The sequence below is a fragment of the Ascaphus truei genome, chromosome 3, assembly GCF_040206685.1.
Source record: "Ascaphus truei isolate aAscTru1 chromosome 3, aAscTru1.hap1, whole genome shotgun sequence".
Classification (NCBI taxonomy): Eukaryota; Metazoa; Chordata; class Amphibia; order Anura; family Ascaphidae; genus Ascaphus; species Ascaphus truei.
Window position 1 is genome coordinate 230,583,142 of NC_134485.1, and position 24,076 is coordinate 230,607,217.

Sequence of the window (24,076 nt, forward strand, 5' to 3'; positions counted from 1 at the left end):
AATCATTAGATTGTCAATCTCCAGCATTGTGTCAATAGTGCCCCATCTCAAGTGGGCATATGGCGGATATACACTGTGCTCGGGGATCAGTATCCCGTCACTCTGTGTACTGCCTACCTCGTCCATGCATATTGGATTGGGAGTTTACTTAAGACCTTCATGCACTCCATGGCTCATCCAATTATGCTCCGGAGCTACTACTCTGAGAATTCCTATCAAGCAATGCTCACTCCTCTTCCCAAAAGAGAACACTCAAAACACAAGGGGGTTGCCTTGGGTCCCGCACCTTCAGGGGGGCCTGCGCTACCTCCTTTCTTTTCTTTCGGTGCTGGGATCCAAATTCTGCCCGACAGGGGAGGGGTGAACTGAAGGAAGGAGCTGGGGAGTCCCCGAACCAGCGCATAACCGCACTGCTGCTCACCCCGTGTGTGAGGTAGGAGATAGCTGGGGGCTCCGCTGCCAGCATGCCACCTTGGGCCCCGCAAAAAAGGTAAGGCTGGCCCTGCGCTAACTATATAGGGCACATTCTTTAACTGGTAACAGGACATTCTTAAAACACAAACTATACACATAAAATAAACCTATTTATAGGACTCACGATGAGGCTTCAGTCTGAACTCTGAGAAACCTGTTTCTAGAACATTGGGATATGATAACTATATACAAATATATTCAGGGACAATACAAGGAGCTTTCAAAAGAACTATTCATCCCAAGGTCAGTACAAAGGACTCGGGGGAATCCCTTAAATTTAGAGGAAAGGAGATTTCACCAGCAACAAAGGAAAGTGTTCTTTACATTAAGGGCAGTTAAAATTTGGAATTCATTACCCATGGAGACTGTGATGACAGATACAATAGATTTGTTAAAAAAAAGTTTGGACATCTTTTTAGAAAGGAAAGGTATACAGGGATATACCAAATAAGTAAACATGGGAAGGATGTTGATCCATGGATTAATCCGATTGCCAATTCTTGGAGTCAGGAAGGAATTTATTTTTCCCCTTATGAGATATAATTCGATGATGTGACTCTGGTTTTTTTTGTTTGCCTTCCTTTTGATCAATAAGTAAGTATAGATATAGGATAAAGTATATGTTGTCTAAATTTAGCATAGGTTGAACTTGATGGACGGAAGTCTTTTATCAACCTCATCTACTATGTAACTATGTAATGGGCGGAGCTATATATACCCTTCTATCTCCCTATAAGTACATAACAAGTCATACAAAGCTTTCTGTCATGATCAGGGGTTGATCAGACTACCAGGTTTGTTCAGACAAAACACAGGAGCTTATTAAAACAGGTTTATTTAGTAAATGCTAACAGTGAATCACACACACAACACAGGTAACATTCTGCGGGGAATCAGTATGGTTAGCAGGCACCCTTGTCAGCAAGCAGAGTCGCGCTCCTAGCTTACTTACAGCAGGATGTAGACAGAGCACAGGATACTCCACACAGGATACATGAATCTAGTTTACGTCAAAACGCGCCTTAAGATGGTATGGTTAGAAGAAATCACGCACCATGACATGGGTATTCTGAGGTATACAATGCGTGAAATGTTCGAATAATGGCCACTGCATCTGTAACACTGCTTTCCCCACCCTCTAGGGGATTTTTTGCCATTACACGGTGTGTAGTGCTTACTACCTGCTGGCTCACAGGATGCTGAGTGGTTCGCCGGTGGTAGTGGGGACATCTGAACAGGCTTCTGGGGTACATTACTGATCTCTATCTCTGACAGTACATCTGCTGCAGGCTCCAGATGTATGAAGGCAATCTCCTACAGACGAACTACTCCACTCCCCATAGAAAGATTGCACACTAGGCAGGAGTATGATTAACTGGAAATGGTCCTTAATCTTCCCCTGATCCTCTAGAACAGCAGTGCGCAAAGTGGGGGGCACAGGATTTTTGGGGGGGGGGCACGGGTCATTTATATTAAATGCCGGGGGATCGCGTGAGCCCTCTGCAACTCACTTACAATGGTTCAGATGCGTTGCTGTGAAACGTCGCCATGGCAACACAGCGTCAAATGATGCTGCGGTGTCATGCGGAGTGATGTCACAAATCGGTCTCCATGGCAACAGGGTCACGTGACATCACATCATGTGACCCCGCAGCATCATTTCATGCTGCCAAACCAGGTAGGGGGTGCGAGAGCCAGGGGGAGCGGGCAGGCGGGCGCAACTCCAAATGTTTGTGCTCCCCTTCTCTACTAGAACCAGGGGAATGGTATCACTCACTCTCCCCCAAGGGGAAAGGACAGTAAGTGTCAATGCAATATGCACTCCGGTGTGATTACCTGTCTCTCTTAAGGGTAGAGACAACTGATTACATTTAGTAGGGCAGCCCCTTAAGTATAAGGGAGGAATGTACAAGGTCTGAACCCAGTCTCTGACACTCAAGGGAGTGCTTCTTTGGGGAAACCCCAGGATAGGTTCTGTCACTGCCTGCACTGTTACCAGGGCTTGCATGACAGGGAGGGCAGACTGGTAGCCAAAACCAGGCATGGCTACATACACTTACTCCCATATTTGTTATATCGCATTTTTAACACATCACATTGAATATATATATATATATATATATAATTGAGCGTTGGTCTTTCATATTATATATATATATATATATATATATATATATATATATATATATATAGGTTATGGTGGGTAAAAAAAGTGACTAAAACCCTCCACAGTAAAGCATAAAGAAACTGTAAATATTCCTGTATATTCATTTGCATGTCTTAGACAGGTCTGCAACCCTGTCTTTCACCATTATCACCCAGCAAACAGCACTTCCACTGCAGCAAGGGATTCTGGGAAATGACATGCAAATGAGCACACAGTGCCACTTTTTATCTCATGCTCACATTACATGAGCAACCCTTAGCCAATGCATTCTGCTTTAAACACAGCTTTTAAGCAAGGACTTGGGAGATGCAAAGTCAGTTAACCCACTCACAGACATGATTCAACCTTGATGGGTCTCTTCAGTGTGAGGTTGGCTTACTGACATTTGCTCAAATGAGATAAGAGTAGGTAATCACCACGACTATTAAGGTTATGGTGGGTAAAAAAAAGTGACTAAAACCCTCCAGAGTAAAGCATAAAGCAACTGTAAATATTCCTGTATATTCATTTGCATGTCTTAGACAGGTCTGCAACCCTGTCTTTCACCATTATCACCCAGCAAACAGCACTTCCACTGCAGCAAGGGATTCTGGGAAATGACATGCAAATGAGCACACAGTGCCACTGCTACGTGGGATTTCTCTTACATTGCGTTGTATATATACGTCCCAACATTGCATTTGTACCTGATCTAGTCTGAGTAGCGTCGCTGAGGGAAGTGGTGTCCCCATTTCTCCAGAAGTACAAAATGGATTTGAAGCAAAAGGTGGCACTGTTTGCTCATTTGCTTGTTATTTTCCCAGAATCCCTTACTGCAGTGGAAACACTTTATGCTGGGAATAATCGTTAAAGGCAGGGTTGCAGACCTTTCTAAGACATGCAAATAAACACACAGTAATATTTCCAATATATATATATATATATATATATATATATATATATATATATATATATATATATATATAGGTCAACCCCCTTATAACGTTGTGCTTGGGGTCCAAAGAATCAGTATGCGTTATAAGCGGATCGCATTAGATATAATGTACAATTGTATGCTTTGTACAATAAAGTGTTTAAGATACCAATAATCGTGTTGTAAAATATTCATAAACACGAAAATTGGGAGCCACCCTTGCATCGCCTTATAAGCGGATTCGCGTAGTAACGGACCGCGTTATAATGGGGTTGAGCTGTATATATATATATATATATATATATATATATATATATAAAACGGTAGAAAGGTAGTCAACTCAACAAGAGTAAACAAAGGACAGCACTCAGTGGTAGATGTAGAAAGTAGACAGCAGCAAAAACCAGACCAACGTTTCGATGCTCAAAGGGACCTTCCTCAGGGCAGTGCCGAAACCGAAACGTTGGTCTTGTTTGTTCTGCTGTCTACTTTGAATACAGTTTTTTTCATCTACCACTGAGTGCTGTCCTTTGTTTACTCTTGTTGAGTTGACTACCGTTTTCTATTTTATCCCTATGGGACATGCACCGCAACTATTGTTTTGTATTTAAAGTGCCAACTGTGTCTCTCTCTCTCTCTCTCTCTCTCTCTCTCTCTCTCTCTCTCTCTCTCTCTCTCTCTCTCTCTCTCTCTCTCTCTCTGTCTCTCTCTCTCTCTCGTCAGAATTTCTCACAGAACTTATTTTATTTCAGTACGCAAAGTAAAATTTTAACTTAGGAATAGCATTACATTTATTTATATTTTTGAATACCACATGTCCCTTTAGCTGCCCGAAGAATTATAGTACAACGTATTTCAACATTTTCTGAATTGCAAAATACAGCCTTAGCATGATGCAGACATTTTCTTTCCATGGCTTTTGCTTAATTTGCAATCATATGATACTCTGACAGAATTATGCAGGGTTATTACGAAACGCCAGCGTGTGATAAAATAATAAGGATGTTTGTGTGTATTTTGATTATCTCTTTATTGCCTTTTCACTTAAATATGTTACTAGGAGCAATCTGAAGAGGTGGTTAAGCATGCTGTGAAATTGTTATTTGAGGAATAGATCTGTAAGAACAAATTGGATGAGTACAGGTTTCCCTGAATACGTGCAGTATTTCTTTTGAATATGCTTGTGCTGTATTCACAGTTAATTGTTTATATGTCATTTTGACATCTATATGTTATTTTAGGTAATAGCTTAGATTCTAATATTATGCCTGCTCCTAGCACAACTCTTTGTAGTCTTGCTGCTGCTTTGGTCTAAAGGTGAGTAGCTGTGTGAGTTATGAGCTCAGAGGGATGAGGTGTACCCTGTGGCTGGAGTTGTAGCAACACTAGTGTGTTTTGGGATCTGATCCTGTCTGTATATTTTGTAGCGTAAAAAATATTGATTTTTCACATTACCCTTCTTCAACCTACCCTACTTAAACTAGCACATCCCAAGTAGAGATGGGCAAATGTTTTTGGTGAATTTGGATCCGCAGCGGATCGTCCGGTTTCTTTGGTCTCCTGATTTCATTGGATCAATCTCAAAAAGGGTGATACGTGTTTTGCAGATTTGTTATTATTATTACCAGTACACTCAGCGGATTCCGCAGCCCGTCGACATATTCTGTAGAATCCGCCAACAGATTGCTGAATCCGCGGATTGGATTCTACAAATCCGTTCATGGGTTGTATCCAATGGCGGTTTTTGATGAATCCACTCTGATTAAAACTGACCAAATCCGTTTGCGGATCTTACACCGCAAAACAGATTTTGGGTTGAAAATGCAAGAAAATGCAGGAAACAGATTCACCCATCTCTAGTCCCAAAATCCCTTGTATTGATCCTCTGTCCTAATAAATGTTTTGGGAAACAGAAGATTATCTTGTCCTGTGCATGAAGTTGTAGAGGAGTTTAACGCTCTGTATAGTCTCACAGTGTTACACTTGATGAGAACAGAATAATGCTTGATTAAATCTTGTTGTCAAGATTGTGTTAATTAGCTTTTGAGTGCAAACTTCTTCAATCGGAACTATGAGGTTCACGTTATCTTTTGTTTCATTGCTTGTTTATTTCTAAAAGATTAAATAAAGTGCAGCCTCTTCACTGCTCTTTTATGTAGGTACAACACTTACAGTGATAGAACTCCAGTAGTGGAAAAGATTTATATAAGCAAATATTAGTTTTATGTTCTGAGATTTTATCGTAATACACAACAAATACTGTCTTGCTTTATTGTTGTGAAACTGCACACCATACTAAGCATACTGCAAAATAATGAAGAGCTTTCCCAAATATCTTACTACAGTATCTCTTCCTGATACTTGAAGCAATGACAGATAAAGTGCCTTGGCAAGTTCACATTGAGAAGCTGTCAATGACTCTAGAACCAAGGTGGCACAGAGGTCATCATCTCAAATCACAAGGCAGTCTACCTCATTTCTGTTGTAATCTTTTTTTTTTTTTTTTAATTATTCTCCCAAACATTCAAAATCTTTTTTTGTTGTTGCTCATGACAGAGGTCTTGATTATGATTACATTATAACATTTGAAACTACTGTATAACAACCTTTTTGATTAAACAATTACAAATTACAAATGTATTTATAGGTAATATAAGTGTGGCCTTGATTCACTGCACTAAACTAGTAGTTTCAACATCCAAAAAGGGTTAATGATCAATAACGTTTTGAGTGTTCTTGCTTCTCACAACCGATTGCTTGACACATCATTTACATTACTTGAATTCCTTGTTCGTGTAAAGGATGCACTATAAAGTATTATCTCTGAATCAGGTACCAGCTGTTAGTTGTATTGATTTTTGATTCTTATTAGTAATATTGCACTTTTAAGTAGTGAACAGTTGGCAATGTGAATATCTCACAATTTACAGAATTGTGAAGTTGTAGGTTGTAGTAGGTGATAAGGAAAGCTAGATTTGTTTGCATGTGGAGAGTTTTTGTTGAAGGCTCCATCAAGGAGCCGTTCCTTCTACTCAGGGGTTGATTATTTTTTTCAGCCATCTTACAAAATGGCTGCCAAATCTCTGGCCAATAGGAAGCTGCAACATCATCGCTTGTGGCTTCGTATTGGACGCCTATTAGATACTAGTAATTATCTCGTGAAGTCAGAGGTCCCAGGAGCTAAAAATGGTTTGGTTCAGCTATGGAGAAGCACCTAGTCCCAAACCTGGAGGTTAGTTGGGGTTGGATTGCTCTTTTAAAGTTAATTTGACCTGGATGCCAAACTAGGAGCAGCTTTTTCCTCTTCCCATCTCAGTCTCCTCTTCACAACTCAGAATCGAGCAATTTAGGATGGCACAACTGGATTAGTTGAATCATTTTTTATAGATTAACATGAGTATTTGTATAGATCTTGTCTACAGTGTGTAGGTCCATTTCTCACATACATCCAATGTACAAGTATAAATTACTCTTGTTTTGCAATAACTTTTATATAAAGCTCTCGAGGTTCCTTTAGAAAATTGTGCCATTTCCTGTATGTTAACTGGGCAACTGTTGAATTGTTTAGAACAGTTTTCACAATATTACTATTGTTCAAATAAGTGAAAGTGTTGTCATGCATTGCATATCACATTTGTTCTTGCCTTACATACTTTACAATCTCTACATAGGGTGGATACAGGTGTAAAATAGTGGAGAATGTTTTATCCTATTGTTGCTGACGTTGAAATAAGTAAATAGATTAAATATGTTACCTTTGTCTATGGGAAATATTAAATGTTTCAAAACGATTACTTTACGCAAGTACGGAAATGCTAAGCTTTTATCAATATGTTTTGAGAATTTATAATAGAGTCAATAAGTTGATGCAATGAAGCATACTCTTATCTTTTATTAAGTATCTCTTAGTTACAGTAACAAGGGAACTTTAACACATATGCCACAGTTCTGGTAATAATAATAATTAATTTCCCGAGAACTGAAGTACAGTCAACAGTTTACTAGGATCCTGTAAGTGACCTGGTATATTTCAAATGCTGAAATATCCTTGGCAAACACCTCCCCCCCTCCCCTTCCTCCCCCCCTCCCCTTCCTCCCCCCCTCCCCTTCCTCCCCCCCTCCCCTTCCTCCCCCCATATAAGACACCTATTATTAGATTTGGTGTAATTACAAAATGCAATTTACAATGTAAGCTAGGTCATTTGGTGTGTTACAGCATTCTTTAAATAAATGCATGATACCATCCATTTTGTATCGCAAAAACGCATCCTTAATGCTTCATCAATCATATTTCCCAGTCTTAGTCAAATAAAATGTTGACTTACACCGCAAATTGTAACTGTTTTTGCCAGAGCACAATACATGTGTAACAGGTGTTCCCCTCCCTCTGGGAGGTTTCACTGTTACCTGCGTATTTTGTGCTGATAACCTGCTAGGCTTACAGGATACTGAGTGTCCACCGATTTTAGTTTGGGACTAACAGGACAGGCTTTAGGATATTCTCACAGCTCTCCACTTGGTGCAGCTCTTCCATCTCCAGCAGGCCCCAGCAGAAATGGGTGCAGTCCCTGCAGGAAAACCCTCTTGTACTCCCCTTGATAAACTGCAGTCTCAGACAGGGGTATAAAACAGGAACAGATCTTAATACTTCAACAGCACTGCAGTACAGCATACCAACATGTACACTACTTTCTCTCTCTCTCTGGTCCCTGGAATCAACCTCAGGAGCTTGAGGCCTCAACATTCTATCATTAGCTCTCATATCCCCTGGTGGAATATGGGGTAGCTGTTCTCACTCCCCTGAGGGGATCTCTCCAGCACTGCACTAAATTTGGATCGGCAGCCCCTTTTGTACCCAGGGGAGGGTCCTAGGTCTGAGCCCCTGATAGGGCAGCACACAGGCCTTAGGCCTACCCCCCTGCCACTCAAGGGAGTTGTTTACTGCTGCAGCAGCAAGGGCATAGATGTAACCCTAACACTGCCTATACTGGTACCAGGGCTTATGTGTTAGGCAGATTAGTAGCCAAGACGGTAGCTAGCTAGTAGCTACACATGCATTGAGCTAAAAGGTATAAACATTGAGACAAAAAAGTGGTATTTTAGGTAATTCTGTCAATTGTAGAATATGTGACCTTTACAATGCTAAGTTAGGCTGATTAGGGGTTAAGATATGTGAAATGTATAATATGTGTATAATGTGTATATGTGTTGTATAATACTGTATGTGGCTTTAATGTCAATGTACATGTTTAAGCTTCTTTTATATTATAACGCTATGACAGCAAAGAACAAACTCAGCCTCTTTTTTCTTACTTACATTTCTTATATATGTTGCTGCATTTGAACTTGAAATATAGCATTAAATGCATTTGTGAGTGTTATCACCACAGTTACTGATACTGTGTAGAAAATGGATGTCCAAAATTGGAACATACGGCAGCACGTCCAGTACTGCAGAACCTCTGATAACTCTTGCACTGTGTGTTGTGTAGAAAATTGTATTTTGGGTTTGTTGCTATGGTTTAATTGCACAAACATCGTGTATCATGCACTGTTTTGGAGAGTGCATAATTACAATACATTCTATACAAAATAGACGTGCTCTGAATATCTTCTTGTTATAGGTATTATCTATATTATATTTTAGCTGTATTGACTGATTTCAAACTATTCCAATGGAAAATAATGTATTTGTATTTTATGTTTTATTGTTTATCCTAAGAGAAACTTCACCATTGGTAGGAGCCTTCTTACTTATTGTGTTATCATGTTTAGATTGATGTTCATCTGTTATGCTTGTAATTGTCTTTAACTCCCATTACAATGCTCTGAAAAACTTGTTGGTGCATTATATATACGGTATATAAAAAAAAAGAATAAATTGATCTTGCCTCAAATTAGCATGATATGTAGTTAAGGGACCTCACCTGCTCCCTTAAAATCCAAAGACCCCCGGAGTACCCAGATACATAAACATACAAACCAATCATGAAATAGCTAAAAGATGGAGACATTTATTAGCAGTTCTGACTTGTTTATTATGATCATACATAGTAAACGGTTCAGTCTGCAAGGAAACGTTGGCATGCAGCGCAAAATGCGACAGGCTTATTTCTTCACTCTGTTGCCCGTTGATATATGCTTTTAATTTCTAAAAAGAAATCACTGAAGATTTTACTATGAAGTCGTGAAGTTCACTTGTGCTGGTCAGATAACTATGCAGCTGGAGTGCTACATCATTATTGTGTGATGACAAGGTTTCAATCTCAATGATTACATTTGAAATCATATTGGCGCCTTAAACAATCTGCTATTCATGTTATTTATGAATAGATATCATTTGATTTGATGCAAGTTCATCATGGTTAAATGTGACTGATACCATAAGCAGAGATGCAGTGTTCTGAGAATAGGTTTGACAGGGGCTATGTTGTGAGAATTTTCAGTAGGAATATGTGAGCCTGCATGCCCCATCCAATAGCAATTCTTTCTTTAAAATGCAATAAAATATTTGCTGATCCAGATGTTTCCACATTTTCACCGGCAAAATGAATGGGATGACAGCAAATCCTATTAGAAGTGTATTACCACTTTAAAAGCAGCAATTAAAGTGACTTAAATGAGAAGCATGGAACAATATGTCAGAGGATTGGATTTCATTAATGAAAATGCATTGACTGTTTCAAGTGCATATGGCACAGAGCATTCACTAAATCTTTAGCTCTTTTTTATGTACAGTATGCTGGTTTATTGACTTACTAGCTGTGACCATGAGAACACATAGAACTTTTTTTTTTTTAAAACACCATCGTAATGAAAGGCCTTTGAAACACATCACTAATGTGCATTACTAATGTTCTTGAAGTGAACATTTTGCTCATTGATACAGCATTAAGCTTGGGACCAGCTTCTTAAAAATCCTCTTTAGGAAAGATCTCATGTTTTTATTAGGTATGTCAGTTCAAATAGAGAATCGTGTCTGTGATTGTGTTACAGAAACAAGTGTAGTGTACAGTAGGTTGTGTTATTTAATGTCATGATCATTTGCAGAGTCTGGCAATAGAAACCATATGGAACCAAGCAGTTTTTGAGATAAGCCAAGAAACAAAAAGCGGAACTGAGGCTTGAAGCATTTGTTATCCTTTTTGCTGGACTGGCTTTTTGGAGTTTTTATTGTGAGGAAGCGTATTCCCTCTGTATGTTGCCATGAAAATGTTGAGGTCTATGAAAAGCATGGTGAACACATTGTGAAAGGCTTTGCTTAATTAATGGAAAAATAATTTGTTTAAACATTACCTACTGTAAGTAGGAAACCACAAGTCTCAGCTTTATTTATTTATGCATTGTATAAGACACTGTTTAGATGCTCTTTGGCAAAGCATGTACAAGAATATCCCCAAGGACATGAAACTCTAACACTGTTCATGTTCATTGTTGCTCTTTAATTGTCCGTTGAAGTGGAAAAACAGAGTGATATTTATTCAATCAATACGGTTGAGAAAATGTATGTAGGGGTTAGAAAAGAATAAACAACAATGATAGTGGTTTTGGTTGCAAAGGCATGTGAAAAATAATCAATATACTGTAAGAGTAGTTGACAAAGCACACCACTACATAGATTTAAAGCAAAAAAACACATTTTATTATGTAGCATAGTCAACGTTTCAGTCCCGACAGAGGCTTTCCTCACAGTAACAAAAAAATAAAAAACACACTTGGGTGAGCGTTAACACACTAATAAAGAATGAATGTCACCAAATGTTGTCCTACTGTGTGTTACGTTCGTGTATGTCGCTTTGCACTGTGTTCTGGCCCTCTCGCCCCTTGTAACTGGTCAGGCAGATTAACTCACTCCCTTTATATGCACACTGAGTCCTTCTTTCTTTCTTTTCTTTTATTGCAAAACAAACAATAAAAACAGATGAGGGAACTGTGGGTGAGTGGCATATGTGGAGAGAGGTCAATTAAGAATGCCTTGTATGGGAGAGGCAGTAAGAGAGGTGTAGCCACAGACTGCTGGATCCAAAAGGAAGTGTGCTAGTCTGTACAAACATGAACAAGCAAATGGGGCATACTGATAAACAGAGAAAGCCAGGGGGAGAGTGCTAAACCAACTCAAGTTTGGAGCAGTGAGAGGTTGTCAAGGCAACTTGGAGAAGTTAATGGAAACTACATGGAATAGCAACCTTGTTGCGACTATACTGAGGAGCTGTCAGCTTCAGAGCAGGGAAACATGCAACTTGTTCCAGGACATACTGTCAAGAAGACAGACCCACTATGCAGAGTTGGATAGTATAGACCAACCCATACCTGGGATCTAAATCCCGAATCAGTAGAATATTGGGGTCTAGTTCCGTGGTCAGGGCTGGAGAAAGGCAGAATGGTTGAGGTCACAGTTCCAGGGGTAGGGCTGGAGAGAGAGGCAGAGTTGTCTGGTGGCAGGCTGAGCCAGGCAGAACAGCAACAAGGCTTGCAGCAGGAGAGAAGCTAGGGAGTACCTTACACAGGCAAGGACAGAGGGGAATGGAATCCTTATAAGGTGAGAAGGCAGGTGTGAGCAGACCTGCTCAAGCAGATGCTGCCTGCCTCGGTGTCCATGTTGGAGAGGCAGCAATGTCAGGAGGCATTCATGTTGGAGATCCTTATACTCTGGTGGTTCCGAAAACCGGTTACCATATCCAGAATAGTAAAGGGAAATTACAAAACAGAGTTGCCAGGTAGCAATTTAAATCTGCTGTAGAAGACCGATGCTGGGGACAGATGGCAAATTAAGAACAGACAGAAAACTAAAAGTAACTCTTTCGATACATAATACATACACCACAAATACTACATACCACACGTAAATCTATGACTTAAAATGGAAATGTTAACATCAGATAAAGAAAATAGGTCATACATTATGGATAAAAACAGTAATTCTGCATGTACAACTAGAATAAGGGGATAGATACATGTAAAACGTAAAACTGTTTATGTAAAATGCAAAAGAACAAAAGTTCAGTATACCTGCAGCAATATTGACATAACTCCATGTTTTCAACTGTGCAATTGACATGTCTTATAAGATTTTTATTATATAATTGGAATACATTGTATTTTCCTATTAATTGTCTATATCTAGGCATACTCACTCTAGGGTGATTATTCATTAAAGTATGATAGTGTCAGTTGGGCATTACCGTATGGAAACTCCCTTTACAGTTAATGTGCTTTTTCATACGGTAGTGTACGATTGGCACAACTGCACTTTAAGGCCTTGATTATACCAAGAGCTGCAGGGCAGCAGCGCTATCCTGTGATGTCACCTTGTATGGCCGCCTTGTGTCATCTTGGTTATACCAGGGAGAGAGATGCGAGGAGTAGCAGAGGAGGCTTGGAGGCGTGGCGGAGGCGTGGCCGTGAGCGGTAACCCTCTTAGGCTGAACCGCACACTTGACGTGACCGTCGACGGCCAATAACAAACTCCTCTGTCTCCTCTCCAGTCGTCCGCCCCGCAGCTCCAGGCGGCGCGCACGCTGCGACAAATATATTTACACGAATTGGATTGATGTATTTTATTTTATATTATGCAACTTTAATACCGTTTTTCAAATAAATGCGTGCCTACATTCTCATTTTTTCTGTTCTTGCATGCATGTACATCGCTAGCCTTATTATACAATCTGACTATTTTGTTCAACGCTTTGTCTGCATTTGTGTCCCTTTGTTGTAATTACAACAATTATGATGTCATAAACTATTGAGCTGTGCGTCCGTGCCACCAAAGCTTCTAAACTAAAGGGTTACATCATTTTTAATAGATTATCTTTAAAATCTCAACTCTGGGCTGCCCTTTAAGAAGGTAAAATGTAAGCAAGCACTGTTATTTCATTTTCAAGAAGAATTATACACTGTTACCAAAATAATGTTAACACTCTCATCCCATGATAATCAATAGTTTGATGGCATTGTCCTAACACATATATTGAAATGATGTATACTGTAATTATGTAATTTATTCAACTTTAATCTTTGGGGCAGGGGGGGGGGGGTTATGTTTGAGGAACGGTTTAATTTGTGAAAGATGATTTTTGCTGTTTATATAAAGTGTACATAATGGTGCTTGTAAGTAGTTGCAGTTTTTAAATTATATGCATAAATCAAAGTGTTTTCTGTTAATCTTTCAGCTGCATGTATTATATTCTCACAAAAAAAAGTCATCAGAAATTGTTGCTGTGTTGTGTATATTAAATATTCACTTTTAATTTTGTTCTGCCATAATCAGCATGCTCAGCATGCATTTCTAAATTTTAATTAGTCTTTTTTGCATAAAATGTGCAAATGGAACTTTTTGCTAATACTTGTTTCCCTCCATATTGAGAATGATTTGTATTTGAAAAAATGGGATTAACCAGATATTTTTATGCCCAATTTTCAACTAAGCAGATTGTGTGTAGGTTGCGATACCTTTTAGCGGACTAACACAAGTTATAGTTATACTATAATTTTATCTATAAGTACTCTATTCTTGGTCCACTGTAGTGTTATACAACCGGCATGAAATCTGCTTTTTTCCAGGACCAACACGTCTTCTATCTGAGAGGAAAAAGCAAGTGATCTTGAGCATTGCCATTTACAACAAAAAGTTTTTTATAAACCCACACTTTTCTCTCTGGAGAGAGTCTACAATAAAATAATGAATATTGAAGATGTTTTTTTTTTTTTCCTTATCGTTTTTTAGTGTTCTTGACAGATTTTGGAACTGTGGCTTTGACCGAGACCATATTTCAATCTTCTTAATATCCCCCAAATATTCACTCGGGTTTGTTATAAATATTGAAATGAGCAAAATTGTCATGACTGCAAAATTAGATAAGCATTTGCAGGGGCAAGAAATGAATGAGGAAGGATGAAATAAATGCTTTTGTCCAAGGGTTGTATGGCTTTTCATTGGAGTAATGGTGTAGTGACTGCCATCCCTTGTCAATCACTTGATTATATACCTGACAGGCGGCACTTAGGCAGAGAATTAGGTGTATGGCTCAGGTCTGGTAAACCTAATTGTAGATAAATAAAAGAAAATACCCCAGCAGGATGGAAATGAGAAAAAGTAACTGGATGCACAATGTTTTGTTTGCCATCTATCAGCCTTTATTTGGCAGTAGCTGACTGACAGCTTAGGTCAGACTTTAACCCTTTAGGCCCCCAAAATGCTTGCTATGTACTGTATAGTAATCCAAATCATTCTGCAAAATAAATTGTTGCCTCCGCCTTAGAATATGTAAAGGAAAGATGCCTAAAAAAAACAAGTATTTTGACACTTTCGCTAATATCAAGTCAATTCCATTTAATCCTCTTTAGTTTTTGTAATTTACTTTTTATTTTTTTAGAAACATTTTACAATGGAAGAGGCAGAGAGAATGATCTTATATTAATAAAGAGTCTTAGCAGGTAAACAGAATCAACAGCTACAGACATCACATGACGATATAAGGGCCACTGCCGTGACCTTGTGTTTGGTATGAGATGGCACCTGTAAATTGCAATCAAACATTTCATGCCAGGAGAAGGGGTGCACAAAGTTAGTGTGTACAAAGAACATTTACTTGTCAGAAATAGACAATTTGGCCAACAGTTTTTCCCCCAACCTTATTTGCACTGTGAGGTCCCCTCCATGCTCTAGAGACCATCCATTCGCCAGGTATCAGTATTGTAATTGCTGGCTAAATACAATACAAACAGTAAGGTTGTTGGGGTCACCAACAGAGACCTGCACATGATCCTCGGTTGATGTAGCAGAATTGTGTACCAATGTTTTGGTGCCAAGTTAATTACCACTTTAAATCAACCCAAATTATTTTGAAATGCTAACCTGTGATTAAAACAAGAATAATGCTGTGGCGCCAGCAATAAGTCCAAATACCAAATGAGTAATTCTGACCATATATAATGCCCAGTCCTGTTGGTCTGTTGATCCTTCAGGTGTATCTTGAAGGTCATCTCACAATATGTGGAAATAGATATAGACAAACACAAAACCGATCAAAGTGTAAACTGTTGATTGAACAATACACACACTGACATACAAAAACATAAAAAACAAACAATAACAACCACTCAAACACTCTATAACAAACACAAAACTAAACAACACCTACAGAATGATGAACTAAAAAACAGCTTGTTTAATAAAAATATAGAGATAGAAAAATGTCACATACACAGGGAGTGATGTGAAATAAAATGAAAACTGCGCTCATAAATGGATAAAATAATAGTGATGTGATTCAAAATAACTGTGAATACAACCTTGTAAGATTAGGTTTGATGCAGCTGTTCAAACGGAGAGCTCAGCACTCCAGGCTAATACAGAAAACAAGGAAAAGAGAACAGCGCAAAGAAAAACCTCATGGTGTAGTATATAGTATATACAACCCCTGAAGAAGTTATCTATAACGAAACGCGTAGGAGTGGGCGCATTCCCTACTTATGCTTTATATACCCATTGTGGTACTTTTTATCACACTGCCTGCCTGGGATCTGCTGCCCTTCTGTGACTTTCGCGCCGGTTAGCGCCATTTAGCGCGACGAACTAAAGACACTAAGTCACTATCGGACGCCATCTGATGACGTCAGACGCCATTGCGCACGTGTCAGGAAGCGAAGGAGCTCAACGGAGACCACGGTGATATCGCCAGACTCTAGGATTGATCTCCATCAGCGAGCTGATCCAGGAGAGTCCCTGCTACTGCTGAGTGATCTCCAACGGCGAGCTGGTCCAGGCGAACCTCTGCCACTGACGAACGGCTGTCTACAGATGGGTAACATGTCCCAAACATGTCATGCTTTGTGATTTTTTACTAGATGTACGTGCAATACTCACCCTTTTAAATATAAATTGAATTTCTTAAATATACTACACCATGAGGTTTTTCTTTACACAGGGAGTGATAGCTTGAACAATCATCGCTCCAAAATAAAAACTTTATTAAAATATTTTTTTATTTCAATAAAAGGTTTTAGAGTGGGGTACAGAAAGAAAATCAGGGACGGACTGTACAATTTTGATAGAACTACAAAATCTAAATAAAGATACACCGATTACATAAAAATAAAACCTGTTAAAGGACATAAAAAGAAAAACATTGGTGGGAGGAGAACATTTTTTATGTGTGGATGATAATTTAGCAATGTTAATGTAGTGAATGTAGCTTCAGAATGTCAGAATGATGCCGCGATAACCGTTGTTATGTGTAACAAATACTGTATATCCAAGCAAATAAACAGATCATCTGTAAAAGAGGAGAAGGAGGACTATTTTAACGTTTTAGATTATATTGCTTTCATTTATTTGCTTCTAGTTTTGATAACCTTTCATGTTATAAAATGCTGGTGTTGCATAATGTTACCTAGCAATATTACATGCAACTATCAGGCACTACTGCAGATATCATAATCCAAACAGGTGTAGCGTTCGCAGTGGGGTTGTGCTCATCCTGCTTCTGTATATTGTAGGCAGTGTTGCTACTGTATTGAGTGTTTTTTCCTAACAAGATGCAAGATACAATGAATATCTGAATTTGGAAGCTATGTTCCAAAAGGTTTTAACCAGTACTGTACATAATGTATGTTGAATATGCAATTATTGTCGAATGCAGCATCTTGTTAAATACACTGCAGTGGTCTGTAACATTTCATAATTTTACCTATCAAATTTATGTAAAATATTTGATCACATCTGTTTTGTGAAAATGAGGTTTCAGACAAACTTTGAACCATTAGAACCCTTTGAACCCTAAGGCCAACCCTTCTGGCAATGAATGGGGTTTATAGCAAACTGAAATACAGGGTATGTTACAAATTACTATAAAATAATAATTTTTCACTACCTAAGTTCTTTTGAAATTTGTGGACTAAGATAGTATAAATGTCGATTTATGTTAATATGTACTAGTAGTAAAGAAGCCATCACTATAAATAACCTTCACTTTCTTAATTCCCATCGCCCTGGCTTTCATACAGCTCACATAGCAGAGACTGTGGTCGCTAAAGTACCCAATGATCTATATCAAGCAAAATCCCATGGTCATTTTTTCCTACTCATCCTACTCGATCTCTCTTTTGCCTTTGATAATGTCGATCACTCTTATACTGGGTATATGCCAAGCACCATCTCTCAACACCTTTAAGGCAAACCTTTAAACTCACGTCTTAAATGAAGCACTCCAATAGCCTAGACCCACAGCTATTGTCCTACAGCCATAGTCACTCCTACCAATGACTGCCATCAACTACACTTATTCCCTCATTGGCCATCTCTGTAAATTTCCTATCATACCACTTAGATTGTAAGCTCTCCAAGGCAGGGATTTCCTTTCATATTGTCTGATTTTGCTTGTTGCACTTATTGTCTTATTAACTCCCTGTATTATATTGTCTCTTTTGCAAAACGGAGTACACTGTGGGGGCTATATAAATAAAGATATATATGAATAAAGATATATACATACATACATACATACATACACCCCACCCCCCTGATTACCGAGATACTTACTGGTGAAGCTACCTGTATTACTTCCCAGTGTTTAAAGTTGATTTTAATGGCCATCCAATTGGAAGCTATGGTACAACTGATGATGTTGCAGCTCCCTATTGGTCTGGGATTTGGCAGCCATTTGTTTCTCCTGAGGGAGATTTACACCTGATAACTTAACTGGTATCTCGGAAACCATGGGGAACACTGGAGCTGAAAATAGTTGTGTTTGGCTTAGAGGGACCACCCTGTAAAGAAAGGGGCGCTTACAAAAAGCAACAAATAGGAAGAACTGCTCTTTTAAGTAGTGTAATTCCTTATACATTTAAAACATATTCTGCAAATCTTTGAGAAAATTGCTGCTTGACAGGCAAAATCAATCATGATTTCCACTTCTTGCTAGAAAATGGTTCTTTGAAAATCTTTTATTAATAGTTAATTAATGTTTTATGTAATGTAAATGTTTCTTTTGACATTGAACAGTGAACATTTCTCCCTCTAGTTTGGATGTTAAGGAAGACCAGTTATAGTTTTGTCGTGTTGTTTTAGGTGGAATTACAAATGGCTGTCATACTTTAACCACGTATTGGAAATAATGATGTGTTGTGCTTTGGTGCGAAGCACATCCTTCTGGCTCTTAAAGCTGCAGTTCAAGCTGTTGTTTTAAAAAAAAATCCATTCAATACGTGCATCAATACAATATACACACTGACAAGTAATTAGCTAAGCTGACGATCGATCTGTTCTCCTGTGATTGGTCAGTGAATATTCGGCTCAGGGGTTCACTAAATGGCTGTCAGTGCAGCAGAAGGGGACCAAAGATACAAAGTTCTGTGTGAAAGATCATGTGACCAGGCAGTCACTAGATACAATTAGTACACTGCTATAGAGCGGGCAGGACTAAAAAAAAAAAAAGAGGTGTGCCAGAGCCTGTTTCATAATAGGAAGGGGATGTGACTTTGTAAACGGTTGTTATAGGAACAAAAAAAATGCAGGTTACATTATGATACATTAAAAATGTATTTTAAAATGTTTTTAAAAAAAGTATTTTCTCATAGTACAGAACTGATTTATTTTAAAAAAAATACACATGTAGGATATTGCTTTAAAGGGTTAGTTTTCATATTACTTTCAAATTTTCTTTACATTGTACGAATTTCATACACATACATTTCTGATATGAAAGGATCATATTTGGTTTTATTATTTAAAAAAATATTGTGTGTGGTGCACAGCTACAAGAACAGGTCGGATGGCAATAAAAATATTGTTTAATCAAGCTGCATTAAAAAACGGGGAGGAGTACAACCCTCCTACGCGTTTCGTGCTGTTCGTACCTCTATATACTGTATATGAATGGTTATGAAGGGACACAGCATTTGAGCTCCTGCAATACTCCATGGTTTTATTATTTAACCTCCTGTATAGTTAATGCACTTCTATCAACAAAATCTTTGAATAAAAGAAATATACAATAATTGCATGTGAAGAAGTATTTTATTTTTTACAGTATGTTTCTCTGCCACAAAGTATAGCATACTGTAGTTCAGTAGCTGAATGCCTTTTACTGGATTGAGATAGACTCTTAAGCTTGTGTGTATGATGTACAATGAGAACCATGATAAAACACTGTGTAAAACACAAAAGTATATATATATATATATATATTACTAGTTTTGCAGACTTTTAAAAACATGTGGTTCTAACTTTAAGCTAAATACAACAGTGTTACCTTACATTTTCACTTTGCGACACTCAATGTCAATGTCATGTATCTAACAATGGACTGGAGCTGGTTTTGAACATTAGTAAAAGATCTGACTTGTTTTTTTCTTCTTTTTCACTCGCTTAGGAAACAGAGGAAGCCATCCAAGCAAAGCAGCCACATGTGGAAGGGATCTTGTCAAAGGGACATCAGTTTTACATCGAGAAGTCAGCGTCACACCCATTGAAGGTAAGTAGAAAAACCTAAGTGATTCCCAATCAATAAAATTATTTTTGTCCTTTTTTTGGGTCTGTTAACCTTTCTTAATAATAAATTAACAAAAAAAAAAAAACCAGGCTACAAATAATCTCTTCTTGTCATGAATAAATGTTTCAATATATAACATAATTGATTTCTACAGGTTCCTCTTCCATGTCCTTGCATCAGGAGTGCAAAATAATGAGACCAGGTTTTTCTGTGGAAGTCAATAAATATATAATACATAATCAATTTGTCCTTGAGGACAAAGATACTGTAGCTGTAACTTTACTGTACATCAAAATAATTCAAGCATGTTGCTCTTACACTCATGTGAAACAGTGGTTTCTTTACCCTCTCCTCAAGGAGCCCAGACACATCAGATTTCAAGAGTGACCAATGAGTTGAAATACAAGAGCATGTGTAGAGATGTACAAATGTGTTGTAGTTTCCTTCAAAAACATTTTAGTGACAATCCCAAGAGTTTTGTATCATTTGCAACTGTTTGCGTATGCAAAACTGTTTGCCAATTCACCACAAGTTTACAATGTTCTCACATGATGTGTGAATATATGGCCGTTATGAGAAAAGTTACATAGTTACATAGTTGATGAGGATGAAAAAAGTGCAACTTATGCTAAATTTAACTGAAAAACTTGGAGCAGGTCCAAAAGTCAGCGCTCCGAACGCACTTACTATATTCATATAATTAGCCTATGCAGTTTTGACTGCAGAGGTTAAAGACAAAGTGCTAATCAAGCGTGAAACGCGTTAGAGTTTATGTGCTAATTTTTACTTGTTGCCTCATGATTTGAGCAATAAATTGTTTTTTTCTACTAGCGATCTAGTTTACCATCTCATTCATTGCTGTGCACGCTCTTCAACTCCCCCATAAAGGGAGGACTTCCGTTAATGCTAAATTTAGACAACAGATACTTTATCCTATTTGCTGGGGAAAATAAATTCCTTACTCACTCCAAATATTGTATGTATTGATGTATGTCTTTATTTATATAGTGCCATTAATGTACATCATAGCACTTCACAGCAGTAACATACAGTACATGACAATCATAAAAATAAATAATATAAATAACACATAAAGGGGAGAAGTGCTTCAGACATAAAAGTAACATTTGGTAAAAGGAGTCACTGCTCCGAAGAGCTTACAATCTAATTGGTTGATAGGAAGAACGTACAGAGATAGTAGTACGGCGTTCTGGTAAGTGTGTCTGCAAGGAGCCAAGATTTATGGATAAGGTGTTAATTATCAGCCATGGAGCTACTCATATGCTTCCTTAAGCAGTTGTGTTTTGAGGTGGGTCTTAAATGTGGATAGAAAGGGTGCTAGTCGGGTATTGAGGGGGAGGGCATTCCAGAAGTGTGGGGCAGTCAGTGAGAAGGGTTTAAGGCGGGACAGGGCTTTGGATACAAAAGGGGTAGAGAGAAGACATCCTTGAGCAGAACGCAAGAGTTGGGATGGTGTATAGTGAGAAATTAGGGCTGAGATGTAAGGAGGAGCAGAAGAGTGTAACGCTTTAAAAGTGAGGAGGAGAATTGAGTGTCTGATACTGGAATTGATAGGAAACCAGGAGAGGGATTTCAGCATGGGAGACGCTGAGACAGATTTAGGAAAAAGTAGAGTGATTCTGGCAGCAGCGTTTAGGATAGAATGTAGGGGAGACAGGTGAGAGGCAGGAAGGCCAGACTGAAGGAGGTTACAGTATTCGAGACGGGAGAGAATAAGGGGCTGTGTTAGCGTTTTTGCAGTCGGGCAACAGAGGAAAGGGTATCTTGGGAATATTGTGGAGAAAAAAAAGACAGCTTTTTGCTACTGTACCTTTTGAATGTGAGAAGAGAATGTGAGAGAGGAGTCGAGTGTGACCCCTAGGCAGCGTACTTGGGCTACTGGGTGAATGATAGCAATCTGGAAATCAGATTACCTCCTGGAACAACATATTTCCCATGTTGACAATCTCTATAAATGTAGACATTTTTTTTTACATCCGACAGTATTGACTAAAGGAATATCACCAGCAGTAACCAGCTAAACATACTTTTTACCGCAGTGATGTTATATTTTTTATACAGTGTATTCAAATTAGCACTGATTAATTCATGCAAAATGACTAATTCACACTGGCCTCTGATACCCTACGAAAAAAATATATCACTTTTCAAATCTGGCCTTAGTTCTTTTTTTTACTATGTACAGTATACAATAGCCATTATATACATAAATAACAAACTCTAATTGGATTTGAGGATAAAAACACATGTTATAAATATTTAATTACAGATAAATAACCTGAGTGGCCAACTGGACAGAATTAATTTATGCCTAGTTGTCCACTGAAGTCCACTAAGGGCTTAAAAAGCCATAACTACTGTACCTAACCCTTGAATACCAAAGAGATTGGTAAGGCATTGCACCGCAATACCACACTATCACCTATGATATAACCGAAACCTCCCACCACCACCTCCCTGTGGGAGCCTGAGCCACTGTGCACTTGGGGATAAGTGATGCTCAGCATGGCAAGTTACAAGCACTAGCTGCTTGCAAACAGTTTTCCTTAGGCAGCCCAGTAGATTCCAATTCCTGTAGACACACTGGCACACAAAAGTATCGCCACCAATGCAAGCTCCAATAAGCTAATGATGTCATTATGTGTGTCTGTGCCCAATTTATGGTATTTCCAGCACAGAATTGAAAGCAAATGTGCTGAAGAGGGAACGATTCTAATCAGAATTTGCAGTGCCTAAAGAGTTGCTAAATCTTGGCAATTTCTGGGGAATGTTTACGACTGTGAAATCTTAGTATGCAGCAAAAGTCCAACATTTCATAGTTTTGAGAACTTCTGCTAAAATGTTGCACACCCCTATTTAAGAGTACATAAAAGTATTGCTTGGCTATTTCCAAAAATATAGATGTGGGAATTATTAGCACAAGTTTGTGAATCATACAAATGTCACCCAAATATTTTTGAAAACCATGACAAGACAATGTACAGAATACATGAGCTTACATTTTTGTGACTTGACTCTTTATATACTGCCATTCGCTTGAAATTGCTCAAATACCATTGGAGTTTTTCAATATTTTGACACACTTTACAAAATATGTTGACATTTCGAACAATGCAAAAAATGCATATGTATTATTCTGACGGTCACTTATACTTACAATAAAAAATTGCTTGACGAGGTGAAATATATAATTCACCGTATGTGTATAATTTTATATATGTACATATATATATATATATATATATATATATAAATATATATATATATATATATATATACAGTGTTCGACAAACCTATACATTTGCTCGCCCCGGGCGAGTGGATTTAACCCCCGGGCGAGTAAATATTGGCCCAAGCAGCACACATTTGGTACTAGGTGGCGAGTAGATTTTAGATGTATATATATGTTTTTAAGTTATGCTAGGTCACTCACCATAACTTAAAACGTGATGGTAAACCATACAGACTTGAAAATGGAAAAGCCAGCCGTACAACCAACTTCATACTGATGATACCCATTAAGGTTGAAACATGTCTGTGAATGGTTTCTCTGGCTTTGCATCTTATTCCCATGCTGTGCTTTAAAGCTGTGTTAACAGCGAACAATAGCTTATATGGGCTCCATGTAACAATGTTTTTTCATACAAAAGGTTACACATTGTGTGCTCATTTGCATGTAATTTCCCAGAATCCCTTGCTGCAGTGGAATCACTGTATGCTGGGGATAATGGTGGAAGGCAGGGTTGCAGACTTGCCTTAGTCATGTGAATGTGCTTACAAGTGATCTTTTTATTTGAGATATATATATATATATATATATATATATATATATATATATATATATATATATATATATATACACATATACATACATATACTGGTCCCAACTGCCTCCTGTCACGTAAGTCCTTAGTAGCTACAGGCTGTGGCAGGCTATTCTAGGGGCATTGACAACCCCCTCATGCTTACTCTCTGAGTGACATGAGTGGTGGTGACACAGGGGTCTGCGTA

General features: G+C 38.3%; 1 protein-coding gene across 17 annotated transcripts in view; it reads left to right on the top strand.

Annotated features, from left to right (window-relative positions):
- The window catches only part of DMD (dystrophin), a 2,761,517-nt gene that overhangs the window by 1,969,875 nt on the left and 767,566 nt on the right, over positions 1 to 24,076 (top strand). For all 17 annotated transcript variants that reach the window (XM_075590265.1, XM_075590266.1, XM_075590270.1 and 14 more), the window contains one exon: positions 19,925 to 20,026. In XM_075590265.1, the coding sequence (XP_075446380.1) occupies positions 19,925 to 20,026 (102 nt within the window). The remainder of the gene's footprint in view (positions 1 to 19,924; positions 20,027 to 24,076) is intronic.